General features: G+C 42.5%; 1 protein-coding gene across 1 annotated transcript; it reads right to left on the minus strand.

Moving 5' to 3' along the window:
- Nucleotides 1–1,661: 1,661 nt before the first annotated feature.
- Nucleotides 1,662–8,991, minus strand: rgs9bp (regulator of G protein signaling 9 binding protein). The gene is made up of 3 exons (XM_045701944.1): nt 8,901–8,991; nt 2,730–2,908; nt 1,662–1,940 (listed from the first exon to the last, which is right to left on the minus strand). Exons 1-3 carry the CDS (start codon nt 8,989–8,991, stop codon nt 1,662–1,664), a joined length of 549 nt encoding a protein of 182 aa, XP_045557900.1.
- Between the last annotated feature and the right edge of the window lie 5,120 nt (nt 8,992–14,111).

Genomic DNA, 14,111 nt, shown 5'->3' on the forward strand with positions numbered 1-14,111 from the left:
ACATTGTAGAATGAATAAAGAAAAACCTTTGAATGAGTAGGTGTGTTTTTGACTCAAAGGTTTGGACACACCTACTCATTCCAAGGTTTTTCTTTATTATTACAGTTTTATACATTGTAGAAGTATAGTAAAGACATCAGCACTATGAAATAACATATATGGAATCATGTAGTAACCAAAAAGAGGGGCCAAGGTTCACCTTCCAACAAAACAACGACCCTAAGCACACAGCCAAGACAACGCAGGAGTGGCTTCGGGACAAGTCTCTGAATGTCCTTGAGTGGCCCAGCCAGAGCCCGGACTTGAACCCGATCTAACATCTCTGGAGAGACATGAAAATAGCTGTGCAGTAACGCTCCCCATCCAACCTGTCAAAGCTTGAGAGGATCTGCAGAGAAGAATGGGAGAAACTCCCCAAATACAAGTGTGCCAAGCTTGTAGCGTCACACCAAAGAAGACTCGAGGCTGAAATCGCTGCCAAAGGTGCTTCAACAAAGTACTGACTAAAGGGTCTGAATACACACTTAAAAAAGATATTTTTGCAAACATTTAAAAAAAAAAAACATTTTTGCTTCGTCATTATGGGGTATTGTGTGTAGATTGATCAGGAAAAAAAATACAATTTAATCAATTTTAGAATAAGGCTGCAACCTAACAAAATGTGGAAAAAGTCAAGGGGTCTAATAACTTTCAGGAGGCATTGTATGGACCTCATAGCCAGTTACACTGCATTTTTTCTTTATTCCTCTCTAGTCGGGGACTGATTTAGACCTGGGACCTGGAAAACGAGCAATAGCCTACTTTGGACCTCTTGGGGTGATGTTTGAATACCCCATAGAGCTAAAGATGCAGGCAGGTCTGCAGAGTGGTCACAAGCTGGCACAACCACAAAGTTGTAAAATCTGATTTTAACTCTAACCTTAACCACACTGCTAACCCTAATGTCTAATCTTAAATTAAGACCAAAAAACTAATTTCTGTTTTCATGAATTTTGACTTTGCAGCTGGCCATCTAGCATAAACCGCTAAGCTATGCCTCCAGGGCAAGACTCATGACAATCAACATCGACCTGTGTTTTTCTTTACTTAGCTGCAGCTTAGCATTGGCTAGTGTGGAAACAGGGCTGGCTCTTGCCTTTTGGGGGCCCTCAGCGAGATTTGGTTGGAGGCCCCTCCCCCACCTTGAGGACAAGACATTTTAGTGGCCCCCCTCTTGATGGCAGAGAGATAAATGTCATGTTTAAAGTTAATTTCCTGCAATTCCACACATTTAGCCATGGGGTGATGAGAAAATGTTGCAGTTTTAAAGCATGTTTCATGCAATTCTACTCATTTTGCCATGGGGCAAAGATTTTTTGTTGTTGCATTATTTAAGCTAATTTCCTGCAATTCTACACATTTTGCCATGGCATATGCCATATTAATGATATCTGAGTGAGAGTGACAAACAAAATCAATGGAGGTCAGGGGCCCTGTGCATGTGCTTTGTGTGCCTATTCGGTCATGATTACTAAAAAGTTTAGATAGCTGGCTAGACTAACTTACCAATCTAAAAATGGTTAGCTGACATGGCTAATTGAGTGACTGTCAGTGACTGATATAAGAGAAAAATTGCTGATGCACAACCAAATTTAGAAATTGTACATGTGTATTCTACTATGCTAACTCTCAAAAGTTGAGGCCTCGCTAGCGGCCAGGGGCCCTAAGCGACTGCTTATGTCGCTCTGCCTGGAGCCGGCCCTGTGTGGAAAACAATATAAAAATTGCCCCTCTGACAGTGACACTTCCCTACGTTGTATGCCAGTCTTCACTAAGGCATTGTTATTGACCAGGGAGAAGTTGGAACCCATGGTAAAGACTTTGCACATGTCTGCATGGAGGAGTTCCAGGCTGGAGGTGAAGGCCACCCAAAGAAGCTCCATATCCCATAGCCATCTCCTGTCTCTCCTCCTGGGATAGTGTGTTATTCCCTAGCCATCTCCTGTCTCACCTCCTGGGATAGTGTCTTATCCCGTAGCTCTTCTGTCTCACCTCCCGGGGTAGTATCTCATCCCGTAGCTATCTCCTGTCTCTCCTCCTGGGGCAGTGTGTTATCCCGTAGCCATCTGAGCCATCTCCTGTCTCCCCTCCTGTGGTAGTGTCTTATCCCGTAGCCATCTCCTGTCTCTCCTCCTGGGGCAGTGTGTTATCCCGTAGCCATCTTAGCCATCTCCTGTCTCTCCTCCTGGGGCAGTGTGTTATCCCGTAGCCATCTCCTGTCTCTCCTCCTGGGGCAGTGTGTTATCCCGTAGCCATCTTAGCCATCTCCTGTCTCTCCTCCTGGGGCAGTGCGTTATCCCGTAGCATCTCCTGTCTCTCCTCCTGGGGCAGTGTGTTATCCCGTAGCCATCTCCTGTCTCTCCTCCTGGGGCTGTGTGTTATCCCATAGCCATCTCCTGTTTCTCCTTTTGGGGCAGTGCGTTATCCCGTAGCCATCTCCTGTCTTTCCTCCTGGGGCAGTGCGTTATCCCGTAGTATCTCCTGTCTTTCCTCCTGGGGCAGTGCGTTATCCCGTAGCATCTCCTGTCTTTCCTCCTGGGGCTGTGTGTTATCCCGTAGCCATTTCCTGTCTTTCCTCCTGGGGCAGTGCGTTATCCTGTAGTATCTCCTCTCTTTCCTCCTGGGGCAGTGCGTTATCCCGTAGTATCTCCTCTCTTTCCTCCTGGGGCAGTGCGTTATCCCATAGCCATCTCCTGTCTTTCCTCCTGGGGCAGTGCGTTATCCCGTAGCCTTGCTGCGAGGTGGTGATGGCTGGCCACCGCTAACTTCAGGGCCCTCTCCCGCATTGGCCGCAGCTCAGCGTGCAAATGCAAGTTGTCCGTGCACCCACCCACACATGAGGCCAGCTGGTGGTAACATGCCACAACCTATTGGACATGAAACATTTACAGAAGAGGTCACCATTTAAATAGTATTTTGCCAACCCTAATCGCACTGTGCTGGCTCAGATTTTTTATGTTATTTTCATCTCATCTTATCATTGTTCCAACAGCTATGGTGGATGTGCAACCAGGCCAGTGAGTGCAGCACAGCTCAGCAAGGCTCAGTAGTGTGAAAAGGGTTGACTGATTAGACAAAATATTTTTGTATTGTCTAGATTTGCGAGAATAGGAATAGATGATAAGAGCAATACATTATTGTAGCCAGGACTGTACGAGATAGCGGGGAAATGGGGGTGAATTATTGTTTTTGTTAAGATCTGCTGCTGACACAACTATGTTTTGTAAACACCACTGGTCTGCATATGGTCTTAGGTTACATGTATGGATTTACAAACCTTTTGTGGTGTGGGGGAGATTACAAGTGACAGTGGGAACATGGATTGTGTGAAAGTATGAGGGTTTCAGCTTGGAACCTGAAACAAGCTGTATGTATATCTTCTCTGGTTGCAACAACAAAAAAGTAGCCAGCCCAGTAAAGCTTAGCCAGAAACTACTATTAAATACCGGTAAACAATTCACTTCTCCAACTCCCTCTCTCTCCCTCCCACACATTTATCCAACCTTATCCCCCAGCTTTAGAGGCTGGGCTACCGTTCATCTCAAACACAAATTCTGAACTGTGACTTTAAATAAATGATCTAATTTGAATGTATGCTATCATGTCTGTGATTTCTCCCTGAGCTCTACTAGCACATTTAGGCCAGTAGTAATGCCTGGAACATGATAGTTCATTAGTTGTCCTCGACACAATGTTCCGGGTAAATTAGCATATTTTAGAGGACTATGTCAGCAACCATTGGTTCAGCAACTATTCATCTCCCTCTCAGACGTGTGAAAATTGCTATGCAGACGACACACAATTAATCTTCTCCTTTCCCCCTTCTGATAACCAGGCGGCGAATCGCATCTCTGCATGTCTGTCAGACATATCAGTGTGGATGACGGATCACCACCTCAAGCTGAACCTCGGCAAGACGGAGCTGCTCTTCCTCCCGGGGAAGGACTGCCCGTTCCATGATCTCGCCATCACGGTTGACAACTCCCTTGTGTCCTCCTCCCAGAGTGCTAAGAACCTTGGCGTGATCCTGGACAACACCCTGTCGTTCTCCACTAACATCAAGGCGGTGACCCGATCCTGTAGGTTCATGCTCTACAACATTCGCAGAGTACGACCCTGCCTCACACAGGAAGCGGCGCAGGTCCATCTCCCGTCTGGATTACTGCAACTCGCTGTTGGCTGGGCTCCCTGCCTGTGCCATTAAACCCCTACAACTCATCCAGAACGCCGCAGCCCGTCTGGTGTTCAACCTTCCCAAGTTCTCTCACGTCACCCCGCTCCTCCGCTCCTCCACTGGCTTCCAGTTGAAGCTCGCATCCGCTACAAGACCATGGTGATTGCCTACGGAGCTGTGAAGGGAACGGCACCTCCATACCTTCAGGCTCTGAGCAGGCTCTACACCCAAACAAGGGCACTGCGTTCATCCACCTCTGGCCTGCTGGCCCCCCTACCTCTGAGGAAGCACAGTTCCCGCTCAGCCCAGTCAAAACTGTTCGCTGCTCTGGCACCCCAATGGTGGAACAAGCTCCCTCACGATGCCAGGACAGCGGAGTCAATCACCATCTTCCGGAGACACCTGAAACCCCACCTCTTTAAGGAATACCTAGGATAGGATAAAGTAATCCTTCTAACCCCCCCCCCCCCAACAATTTCTCTATTTGCGATAACCAAAGCTGAACATTTTTTAAATAACAATAACAACAATTTCTCTATTTGCGATAACCAAAGCTGAACATTTTTTAAATAACAATAACAACAATTTCTCTATTTGCGATAACCAAAGCTGAACATTTTTTAAATAACAATAACAACAATTTCTCTATTTGCGATAACCAAAGCTGAACATTTTTTAAATAACAACAATTTCTCTATTTGCGATAACCAAAGCTGAACATTTTTTAAATAACAACTACACGTTGAGGTCATTATTAGTTACCTAATGTAACTCTGAAAAGAATCAGAATCTCCTAACTAACTCGAAGCCCGACACCAGGTTAGACAGATTGTAACAAAGTATGACGCAGTTTCATTGATCCAAATCATGATACGGGTGGTTATTAATAAGACTTTGGAGTTTAGCCTGGAAGATTATCATGTATTACAGCTATGGCTAATAATCTGATTGCCATAGATCTATTTTTGGATAAACCTAAGGACCTTGTATAGGGGGCTAGTCTAGTCAGGTAGGTAGAGATGGATTGGACATTTGACAGGCTGTGGATGGGAGAGTTGCAGGTGTGCAGCAAAGGTAAACCTACTACCGCACTGTGCATTTCTGGCACTCTGTAACTCTTCAATTACACACACATGTTCTGCTTTAGGTGAAAATTACATTCTTGTACTGTTTCATTGCAAGACTGAACATGGTAAATGATTTACTGTAATGTTCCAAATAAACAATGAGCATATGGTAAACAAACAAATGTGTATTGGGTTAGTATTTTGTGTTAGTCTGTATCCATTATAACAAGGTATTAATGCAATCCCTGTATTACTTAACATCCTGAGGTCAATATAATGAGTTCCAAATAAACTTTAGATTTTCCATCCTTAAAGTATAGGGTATAGGACAGGTATTCCCAAACTTACCCGGGAAAGCACCGAACAACAGACAGGGACGTTGGACCATCGAAGAGGCGCAAATATGATAAGAACTACATTCATTTGGAGTTCACTTATATTGAGAGAAGTGCCTTTCCTCAGCCACAGTGTTATATGTGCAAAAGTACTATCTCACAACTCGATGAAACCTTCACTCTTGTGCAGACATTTAGAAACAAAACATGCCAATTTGAAAAATAAGCCACGGGAGTTTGAGAGACAATTAAGATGACTTTTGAATAGTAAGATAATATAATATAATAGCAACAGATACCATTAATAAGAATGGGCTAGAAGCATCTTATATGGTGAGCTACCAAGTGGCTAGGACAGGCAAGGCCCCAAAAAGGCCCAAAAAACTATACAGACAATGCCTTCATCAAACAACAGTTTCACAACGCATCAGTGACATGGCAGAAGATGTTTGAAACAATTACTGTTTCGCATACAAGCCAGTGAATTCTATGCGTTACAGCTGGATGAGTCAACAGAGGTGGCAGGCCTGGCACAGCTCCTGGTATGTCCGTTACGTTTATGGGGGATCAATTAAGGAAGACATCCTCTTCTGGAAACCAGGACAACACGAGAGGATATTTTTAAAGTACTGGACAGCTTTGTGACATCAAATGGACTTTGGTGGTCAAGATGTGTTGGTATCTGTACTGATGGCGCAAAAGCCATGACAGGGAGACATTGTGGAGTTGTAACACGCGTGCAAGCAGTTGCTCCCGATGCCACTTGGGTACACTGCAGCATCCACCGAGATGCTCTTGCTGCCAAGGGAATGCCTGACAGCTTGAAATACATTTTGGACACTACAGTGAAAAGGGTTAACTTTGTTAAAGCAAGGCCTGGGAACTCTTGTGTATTTTCTGCGCTATGCAATGCTATGGGCAGAAGGGAAAAAAAATGAATGAAATGAAATGTATGCATTCACTACTGTAAGTCGCTCTGGATAAGAGCGTCTGCTAAATTACGTAAATGTAAATGTAACGCTTATACAACATACAGAAATACACTGGTTATCAAGGGGCAAAGTATTCACATGTTTTTTTTAAATTGAGAGACAAGCTTAAAGTTTTCTTTACTGACCATCATTTTCACTTGCCGGACCGCTTGAATGATGACGAGTTTTTCACACGACTGGCCTATCTGGGTGATGTTTTTTCTTGCCTGAATGATCTGAATCTAGGATTACAGGAACTCTCTGCAACTATATTCAATGTGCGGGATAAAATTGAGGCTATGATTAAGAAGTTGAAGATCTTCTCTTTCTGCATTAACAAGGACAACACACAAGCGGTTCTGTGAAAATGTAATTTAATCAGAAGCCACTGCCAGATTTCTGGATTGTGCTGTGCTCAGAGTATCCTGCCTTGGCAAATCGCGCTGTTAAGACACTGATGCCCTTTGCAACCACATACCTATGTGAGAGTGGATTCTCGGCCCTCACTAGCTTGAAAACTAAATACAGGCACAGACTGTGTGTGGAAAATTATTTAAGACTGAGACTCTCTCCATTACAACCCAACATTGCAGAGTTATGTGTATCCTTTCAAGCACACCCTTCCCATTAACCTGTGGTGAGTTATTCACAATTTTCAATTAACAAATAAGGTTTTATATGCAAGATGGTTAAGTAAAGAGCAAAATTATTTATTATTATTATATTATTATTTGTGCCCTGGTCCTATAAGAGCTCTTTGTCACTTCCCACGAGCCGGGTTGTGACAAAAACTCACACTCATTCTTATGTTTAATAAATGTATCGTATAGTGTGTGTTGTGCAGGCTTACAATGATGGCAAAAAACAACATCTGAGAGTGCGCTGACCCTGGTGCTAGAGGGGGTATGCAGCTGGAAGTTGAATGTTTGAAGGGGTACAGGACTATAAAGAGTTTGGGAACCACTGTTATAGGACATATGTCAAGGCTGTGGGTAACTGGTGAAAGGAGTCAGGTGCAGGAGAGCTGAGATGCGTGGTCAAGGCATTTAATACAAGATAACACCAGTATAAACACAATACTACGGTGCGGGAAAAATACCAGTACCACGAAATAAACGGGCGTAATATCAAAACCCGGCAACAAAATACCAGCTGTCAGTAACAGCCTGAACAATAGAACAAACACGCACACAAACATGAGGGGAAACCAGAGGGTTTCGTGACGTTGACCGCCGAGCGCCACTCGAACAAGGAGAGGGACCGACTCCGGCGGAAGTTGTGACAACATATTACCTTTCTCACAATAACTTAACATACAGTATTGCTTGGCTAAACTACAATCTTTATCCATAAAGGTCTTAGCAACCTAAGGAAAGTGCCTAATAATTATCAGATCTAATAGAATGAAATAAAACATTCTGCAATAATGTTATCATTTGATCTATTTTATAAAGAAAGGAATCTTGGTTGCTGACCCTCCCACGCACCATTTCCCTACAAAGCGGCTCTTAGTAGACCAGGTAATGCACTGAAGCTGCTGTTATAGACCTAGTAATGCATTAAAGATACTCTTATAGTAGAACTAATAATGCATTAAAGCTGCTGTTATAGACCTAGTAATGCATTAAATCTGCTGTTATAGACCTAGTAATGCATTAAACCTGCTGTTATAGACCTAGTAATGTGCTGAACTATAAGAAACATATTTTCAGGGAAAGTGCTTTTTGACCCACAGGGTGAAAGCAGTTTTTTTTTGTGTTGGTCATTTGTTTGTAAGTGCCTGACATCTTTATACAAGATGTAAAATAGGCACCGGAACTACACACTTATATCCACGCATATATTCTTTAAGTATTTATATATCATGTCATCATTCAAATAGTCAAGATATTGGTATTGATAACGATAAGGGTCATAGTTTAGGAGAATAGATTTCTGCATATTCATGTATGTATGAAGCAATTACATACTGAATATAAACAGTAAATAGTTGGCTACACAGACTTATGACTTATTTCATATGGGCACAACAGACAAAACCCTTAAACATTTATATTATATGCGTTAGTTTTTTCTGAATATTAATTTTCCATAAGTATAGCCTATCATCACCATTTACTCAGCAGATAAGTAGACTGATCCCTTTGTGGGAAGAGTTAAGGACAGAGTTATTGAGCACAGGTACTTTATAGAAAAACAATCACTCAACAGTAGACTATAAAATCTGATGTTTTGATATGTTATACCAAATAATTCCTTGAGATAAATGACTGTAATAAATATGATCCAATCAGCCGTCCTGAGCATCTCTCCTTTATGAGTGAGTCGATAAGAGCCTTCCCCTTTTCCAGGTTCTTTGAGCTGGTAGTGCCATCGTCACCCACTTTGTTGTTGATGAGTGGCATGAGGGCTGCTGGTCGAGAGCTGCCGACCCCGTCACAGCAGGCGTGTGCAAACCTCACCCGTCCTTCAGTCCGCACGTCACCCCTGCACTCACTCCCCAGACAGACCCCTCATTCAACACTATGCATCCGGGACAGGCACAATCCCAGGCCATGCAGGCTACACCATAATTCTTCTTCCAGAACTTTGCAGTGTCAAAAAAAATGTCTCACACTTACCCCTTGCCCAATCCACCTAATAACCCCCCGGTGTAGAAAAGTTAAATGAGGTGTAGGAGGATACTGGTCCTTAGCAATAGCACTAATAATCCAGAGATTGACCCCTTTCTCCTCATCACTCAACCACATAATGCCAGGGTATAACTTATTTAAAATTTATTTCACCTTTATTTAACCAGGTAGGCTAGTTGAGAACAAGTTCTCATTTGCAACTGCGACCTGGCCAAGATAAAGCGTAGCAATTCGACACATACAACAACACAGAGTTACACATGGAATAAACAAAACATACAGTCAATAATACAGTAGAACAAAAGAAAACAAAAAGTCTATATACAGTGAGTGCAAATGAGGTAAGTTAAGGCAATAAATAGGCCATGGTGGCAAAGTAATTACAATATAGCAATTAGACACTGGAATGGTAGATGTGCAGAAGATGAATGTGCCAGTAGAGATACTGGGGTGCAAAGGAGCAAGATAAATGAATAAATACAGTATGGGAATGAGGTAGATCGATGGGCTGTTTACAGATGGGCTATGTACAGGTGCAGTGATCTGTGAGCTGCTCTGACAGCTGGTGCTTAAAGCTAGTGAGGGAGATATGAGTCTCCAGCTTCAGAAATGTTTGCAGTTCGTTCCAGTCATTGGCAGCAGATAACTGGAAGGAAAGGCGGCCAAAGGAGGAATTGGCTTTGGGGGTGACCAGTGAGATATACCTGCTGGGGCGCATGCTACGAGTTGGTGTGTGGGTATGCTTTATGGAGTAAGAACAAGAATATATCGTGGTAGAAAGGATAAAATTAGTTTCATTCTCTATTTCTTCGAGGTCACAATAGTTACATAGGCTTTCCTCTTCCATTTCACCACAATACCGACCTGTTGTTACATTTGCTCCTGCCACGCCCTCTACTTCTCATCCTGTGTCTCCTAACCTGCCGCCACTCCCCAGTGCTCTCTCCCTCTTCCTCTGTGTGTGTGTGTGATTGTGTGGGTGGAGACAGGTGTGCTGGTGGCAGAGCAGATCCCCACCAGCTGAAACCTTTTCCATAATCAAGACCTCTACAAGTACTCAGCCCTGCCACTTCCACGCTGCCAGATCATAACCTCTGCTCAGTCAGTCTGCATTTGTTTGCCATTTGTTCCTGCTTAGATCCTGTTTTCGTGTTATGCCTGGTTTCCCTTGCCTGATGTTGTTTTCCTCACCGCTACAGTTCTGCCCGCTCTAACTTTGGCCCCTGTCTCCAGTCCCACGTCTCGTCAGTCCTGCTACTCTGTCCTGGACCCCCTCACTCCACTGCATCCTTGGATTTCTCTCCGGACCTGCTTACCCAGTCCAAACTCCCCTCGCTCCAGCCTCAGCCTCCGCAACAGGCCCGAGCTTCCCCTGGCCTGCACCTCATCTTTGCCATGTTTCAATAAATACCTTGGTTACCTCATCCCAGTCTCCTCGTCTGAGTCTGCTCTTGGGTTCACCTGTTCCGCTCCACATGACACCTGTTTCAATATGCAGAGACAATATCCCTGATCTTACCTGTACACATAGCGATCTCTTGCTTTTAGGTGTTATTATAGAGAATACTAACTGTACCATGATTTTGTTCACCATTTTCTCACACTTCTGAAATCTGTTCCAAAATATGTAAACGCTATTAACAAAAACGGAGTTAAAATGAAAGACAGCAGAAAGCCACACCAGCTTGACCAAAACCAATGAATGTTGTTGTTAAAAATGTGGATAGAAGCATAGGCCTACCATAAACCATAACGTATATTATGAACAAAAGGTCATGATAGTTTCTCCACTGGGCACAGACATCATTTCAATATTTAGTTTTGATTTCAATTTGGTTGAGTTGTCAACAAACTTGAAATCAACAAAAAATGTTACCCTGTCATTGGATATAGGTTCAAAGTTGGTTAAAAAAAAAAAGTCCTTACATTGACTTTTTGCAAATCCAATAATTTTTCCCCGATGTTGATTCAACGTCATCGCATTTATTTTGTTGAAATGACGTGGAAACAACATTGATTCAACCAGTTGATGCCCAGTGGGTATTTAATAAATAAAAAAAATGTATGGATAGTGACTACTGTCACATCACATTCACACAAACATACCAGCCATGAAAAATGATGTCCATGAAATGTATTGGGGCTGTTGTAAAAAGGGTTTAACACTGAGATTATTTATGAAAACGACTGACTGTTATATTGACACTGTCACGGCTGTTTGAATGATTGGACCAAAATGCAGCGTCTGTTTCGTTCCACATATTTATTAAACTGTGAAACTAAATGCAATACAAAAAATAAACTGAAGGACAAAAACAACAAACCGTGACGCAGGAGGAACAAACACTACTCACAAAATATAGTCACCCACAAAAAAAGGTGGGACAAACATCAACTTAAATATGAACTCCAATTAGAGACAACGACAACCGGCTGCCTCTAATTGGAGGTCATGCCAAACAAAAACCCACCTAGAAATACAAAACTAGAAACTGAACTTAGAAATACAAAAAACAGACAAACACCCCCTGTCACGCCCTGACCTACTCTACCATAGAAAAGAACAACTTACTATGGTCAGGACGTGACAGACACACTCATCCCTGAGCACAATAGTGGCTTTCTTTAATAAGCAAGTAGAAGACTGAACGATGGATGAGTGGCAGAAGCAGAACATGCTTGCATATTTGATATGATCAATCTTTACAACAAAGTCACATAATGGCATTCATTCATAGTTGATGCACGGTGAACCTTGAATGCCATGGCGATGCGTTGGTAAAAGGCCTGGGGAAAACAACCACAAAAGAAGCTGATCGTACAGTTGAATTTAAGTGTGATGAAGAATTACAATAAGGCAAAAAGAATACCCTCACACCGCTGTATGCCAATTAAATACAAAAGTAATGTTTGATAAAGCAGGCTAGAAAAACAATAAATGATGCATGAATAAACACAAAAATAAATGAATGACAGTTAATAATACCATTGGCGATTTTAGCACGTCAATCTTGGTGGGGCAAACAACCAATTTTTTTTAGATGCATGCCAGTAAAGCCCCTACACAACTCTAAACAAGACATTAAATACACTACAACTGTGACAAACGGTGCCCACACACGTTTAGGGTCTACATCAAGCTGTCCTGAGAGTGGAGCTTATGGCTGACTTGCTTAAATAAACAAATAAATGCATCATTCTAACATTGCCTAAAATTATTAACAAGATAATAATGAAATAGACCTATATGAGCAATAAAACAATGCAGATGTACAAACTATGACAATGGCATATATAACGATAAGCGGTTAAGAGGCAAGCCATAATTTTGATTAAGACATGAGCGAGCTGAGACAGATGTAGCCTATATGCTGCCTATTTGTTAAGCACTTTTGAAATTGACAGAGACATAATTCAGAACATGGGCCGTTCTTACAGTATTCTCCCTGTACACCAAGTCAGAACTGTAAGATAAATAACAGGGGCACATAAGCAGACAATGAAAGCTCTTACAATATTCAATCATTACATTTATCTAAAACAGGCTTTAGGCTACATGTGCACTACCAGGTTCAGAATTAATTTTTCAAACATATTTTCCCTGACAAATATCTGATATGGATTGAGATTTATTGTTTTAGAAGTCAAATTACTAAAATACTACAGGATAAAACAAACTGGACACATTCAGCAATTTAGAAATGGACAGCGACATAATTCAGAACATGGGCCGTTCTTACAGTACTCTCCCTTTACACCAAGGCCGAACAGTAGGCTAAATTAACAGGGGAACATAAGCAGACAACGAAAGCTCTTACAAAGGGGGCAGGTAAGCAGGCAATGAAAGCTATTGCAATATTCGATGATGACATTTCTCTAAAGCAAGCTATAGGCTACATACTGTATGCATCACCAAGTGGAGCTGTTCTTGTCTCTTAATGTTCTGTATTATGTCATGTTTCATGTTTTGTGTGGACCCGAGGAAAAGTAGCTGCTGCTTTTGCAACAGCTAATGGGGATCCTAATAAAATACCAAAAATACCAATACCAAGTCAGAACAGTAAGGTAAGTTCTAAGAGGGAAAGGACCACATTCTAAGGGTGAGAGACAGGCTACTAACTGCTTACTATGCAAAATACACTTAGTATTTCTTTCTTAGCTACAGTATACATATCTCCCTGGCATATTGCATCACTTATGCAGCAGCATACCAGACATATTTATGGACTCACCATTGTTGTGTTGTGCTCACTTGAATAGGAAGTTGGCGCGGCGGTCCTTCTTGTGGGTAAATGTCTCAACTACTTTGTCATCAAAGTCTGGCATTCTCTGGATGAGTCATTCTGGATTGAAAGCATGCTAATGCATTTAACATTTTCTGGCCCATGGAGTTGCGTGTAAAGGTTTTTATCCTTTTAAGGGTGGAAAAGTTTCTCTGGGACTCAGCGGTTGTCATCGGAGTGGTGATGATGATTTTGAGAAGAGAGACCGTCTCAGACAAGGCCTCCTGCAGGTTGTTCTCGTAGAGTGATTTCAATAAAGAAAGTGCTGTCTTTCCAGTGTCCAGCTCATAATGCGGGTGGACAGCTCCGTTTTCAGCTTCTCCTGGTTGCCCACAGGCCATAGCTTGGTAGCACACTGGAGTTCTGCAGTCGGAAAGGAATGTACCTACTGGGGGGAAAATGAGCTGTCCAGCAACTTTGCTGCAATTAAGTGGTCACTTTCATAAAACCTTTCTTGCACATGAGCATCAATTGTATCGCATGTCTCCTTTATCACGGGTGCAGTGTTAAGTTCTCTGCCTTGGTTCAGTGGCATCAACATGTCCTTTGGCCAGTGCATTAGTTTGCTCGCAAATGTTTTGAACGTTCACCTTGAAGTTGTTGATTGCT

This window comes from Salmo salar, chromosome ssa19, assembly GCF_905237065.1.
Source record: "Salmo salar chromosome ssa19, Ssal_v3.1, whole genome shotgun sequence".
Lineage (NCBI taxonomy): Eukaryota > Metazoa > Chordata > Actinopteri > Salmoniformes > Salmonidae > Salmo > Salmo salar.

Excerpts from the sequence above, each read along its gene's own strand:
- rgs9bp (XM_045701944.1), bottom strand. The coding sequence starts at position 8,991 with ATGCCACTCATCAACAACAAAGTGGGTGACGATGGCACTACCAGCTCA. Across the intron at positions 2,909-8,900 it reads TCTTATCGACTCACTCATAA|AGGTTGTGGCATGTTACCAC; the intron begins AGGAGAGATGCT and ends TTCATGTCCAAT. Across the intron at positions 1,941-2,729 it reads CCCAGGAGGAAAGACAGGAG|AGGAGATGGCTATGGGATAT; the intron begins ATGGCTATGGGA and ends AGGAGGAGAGAC.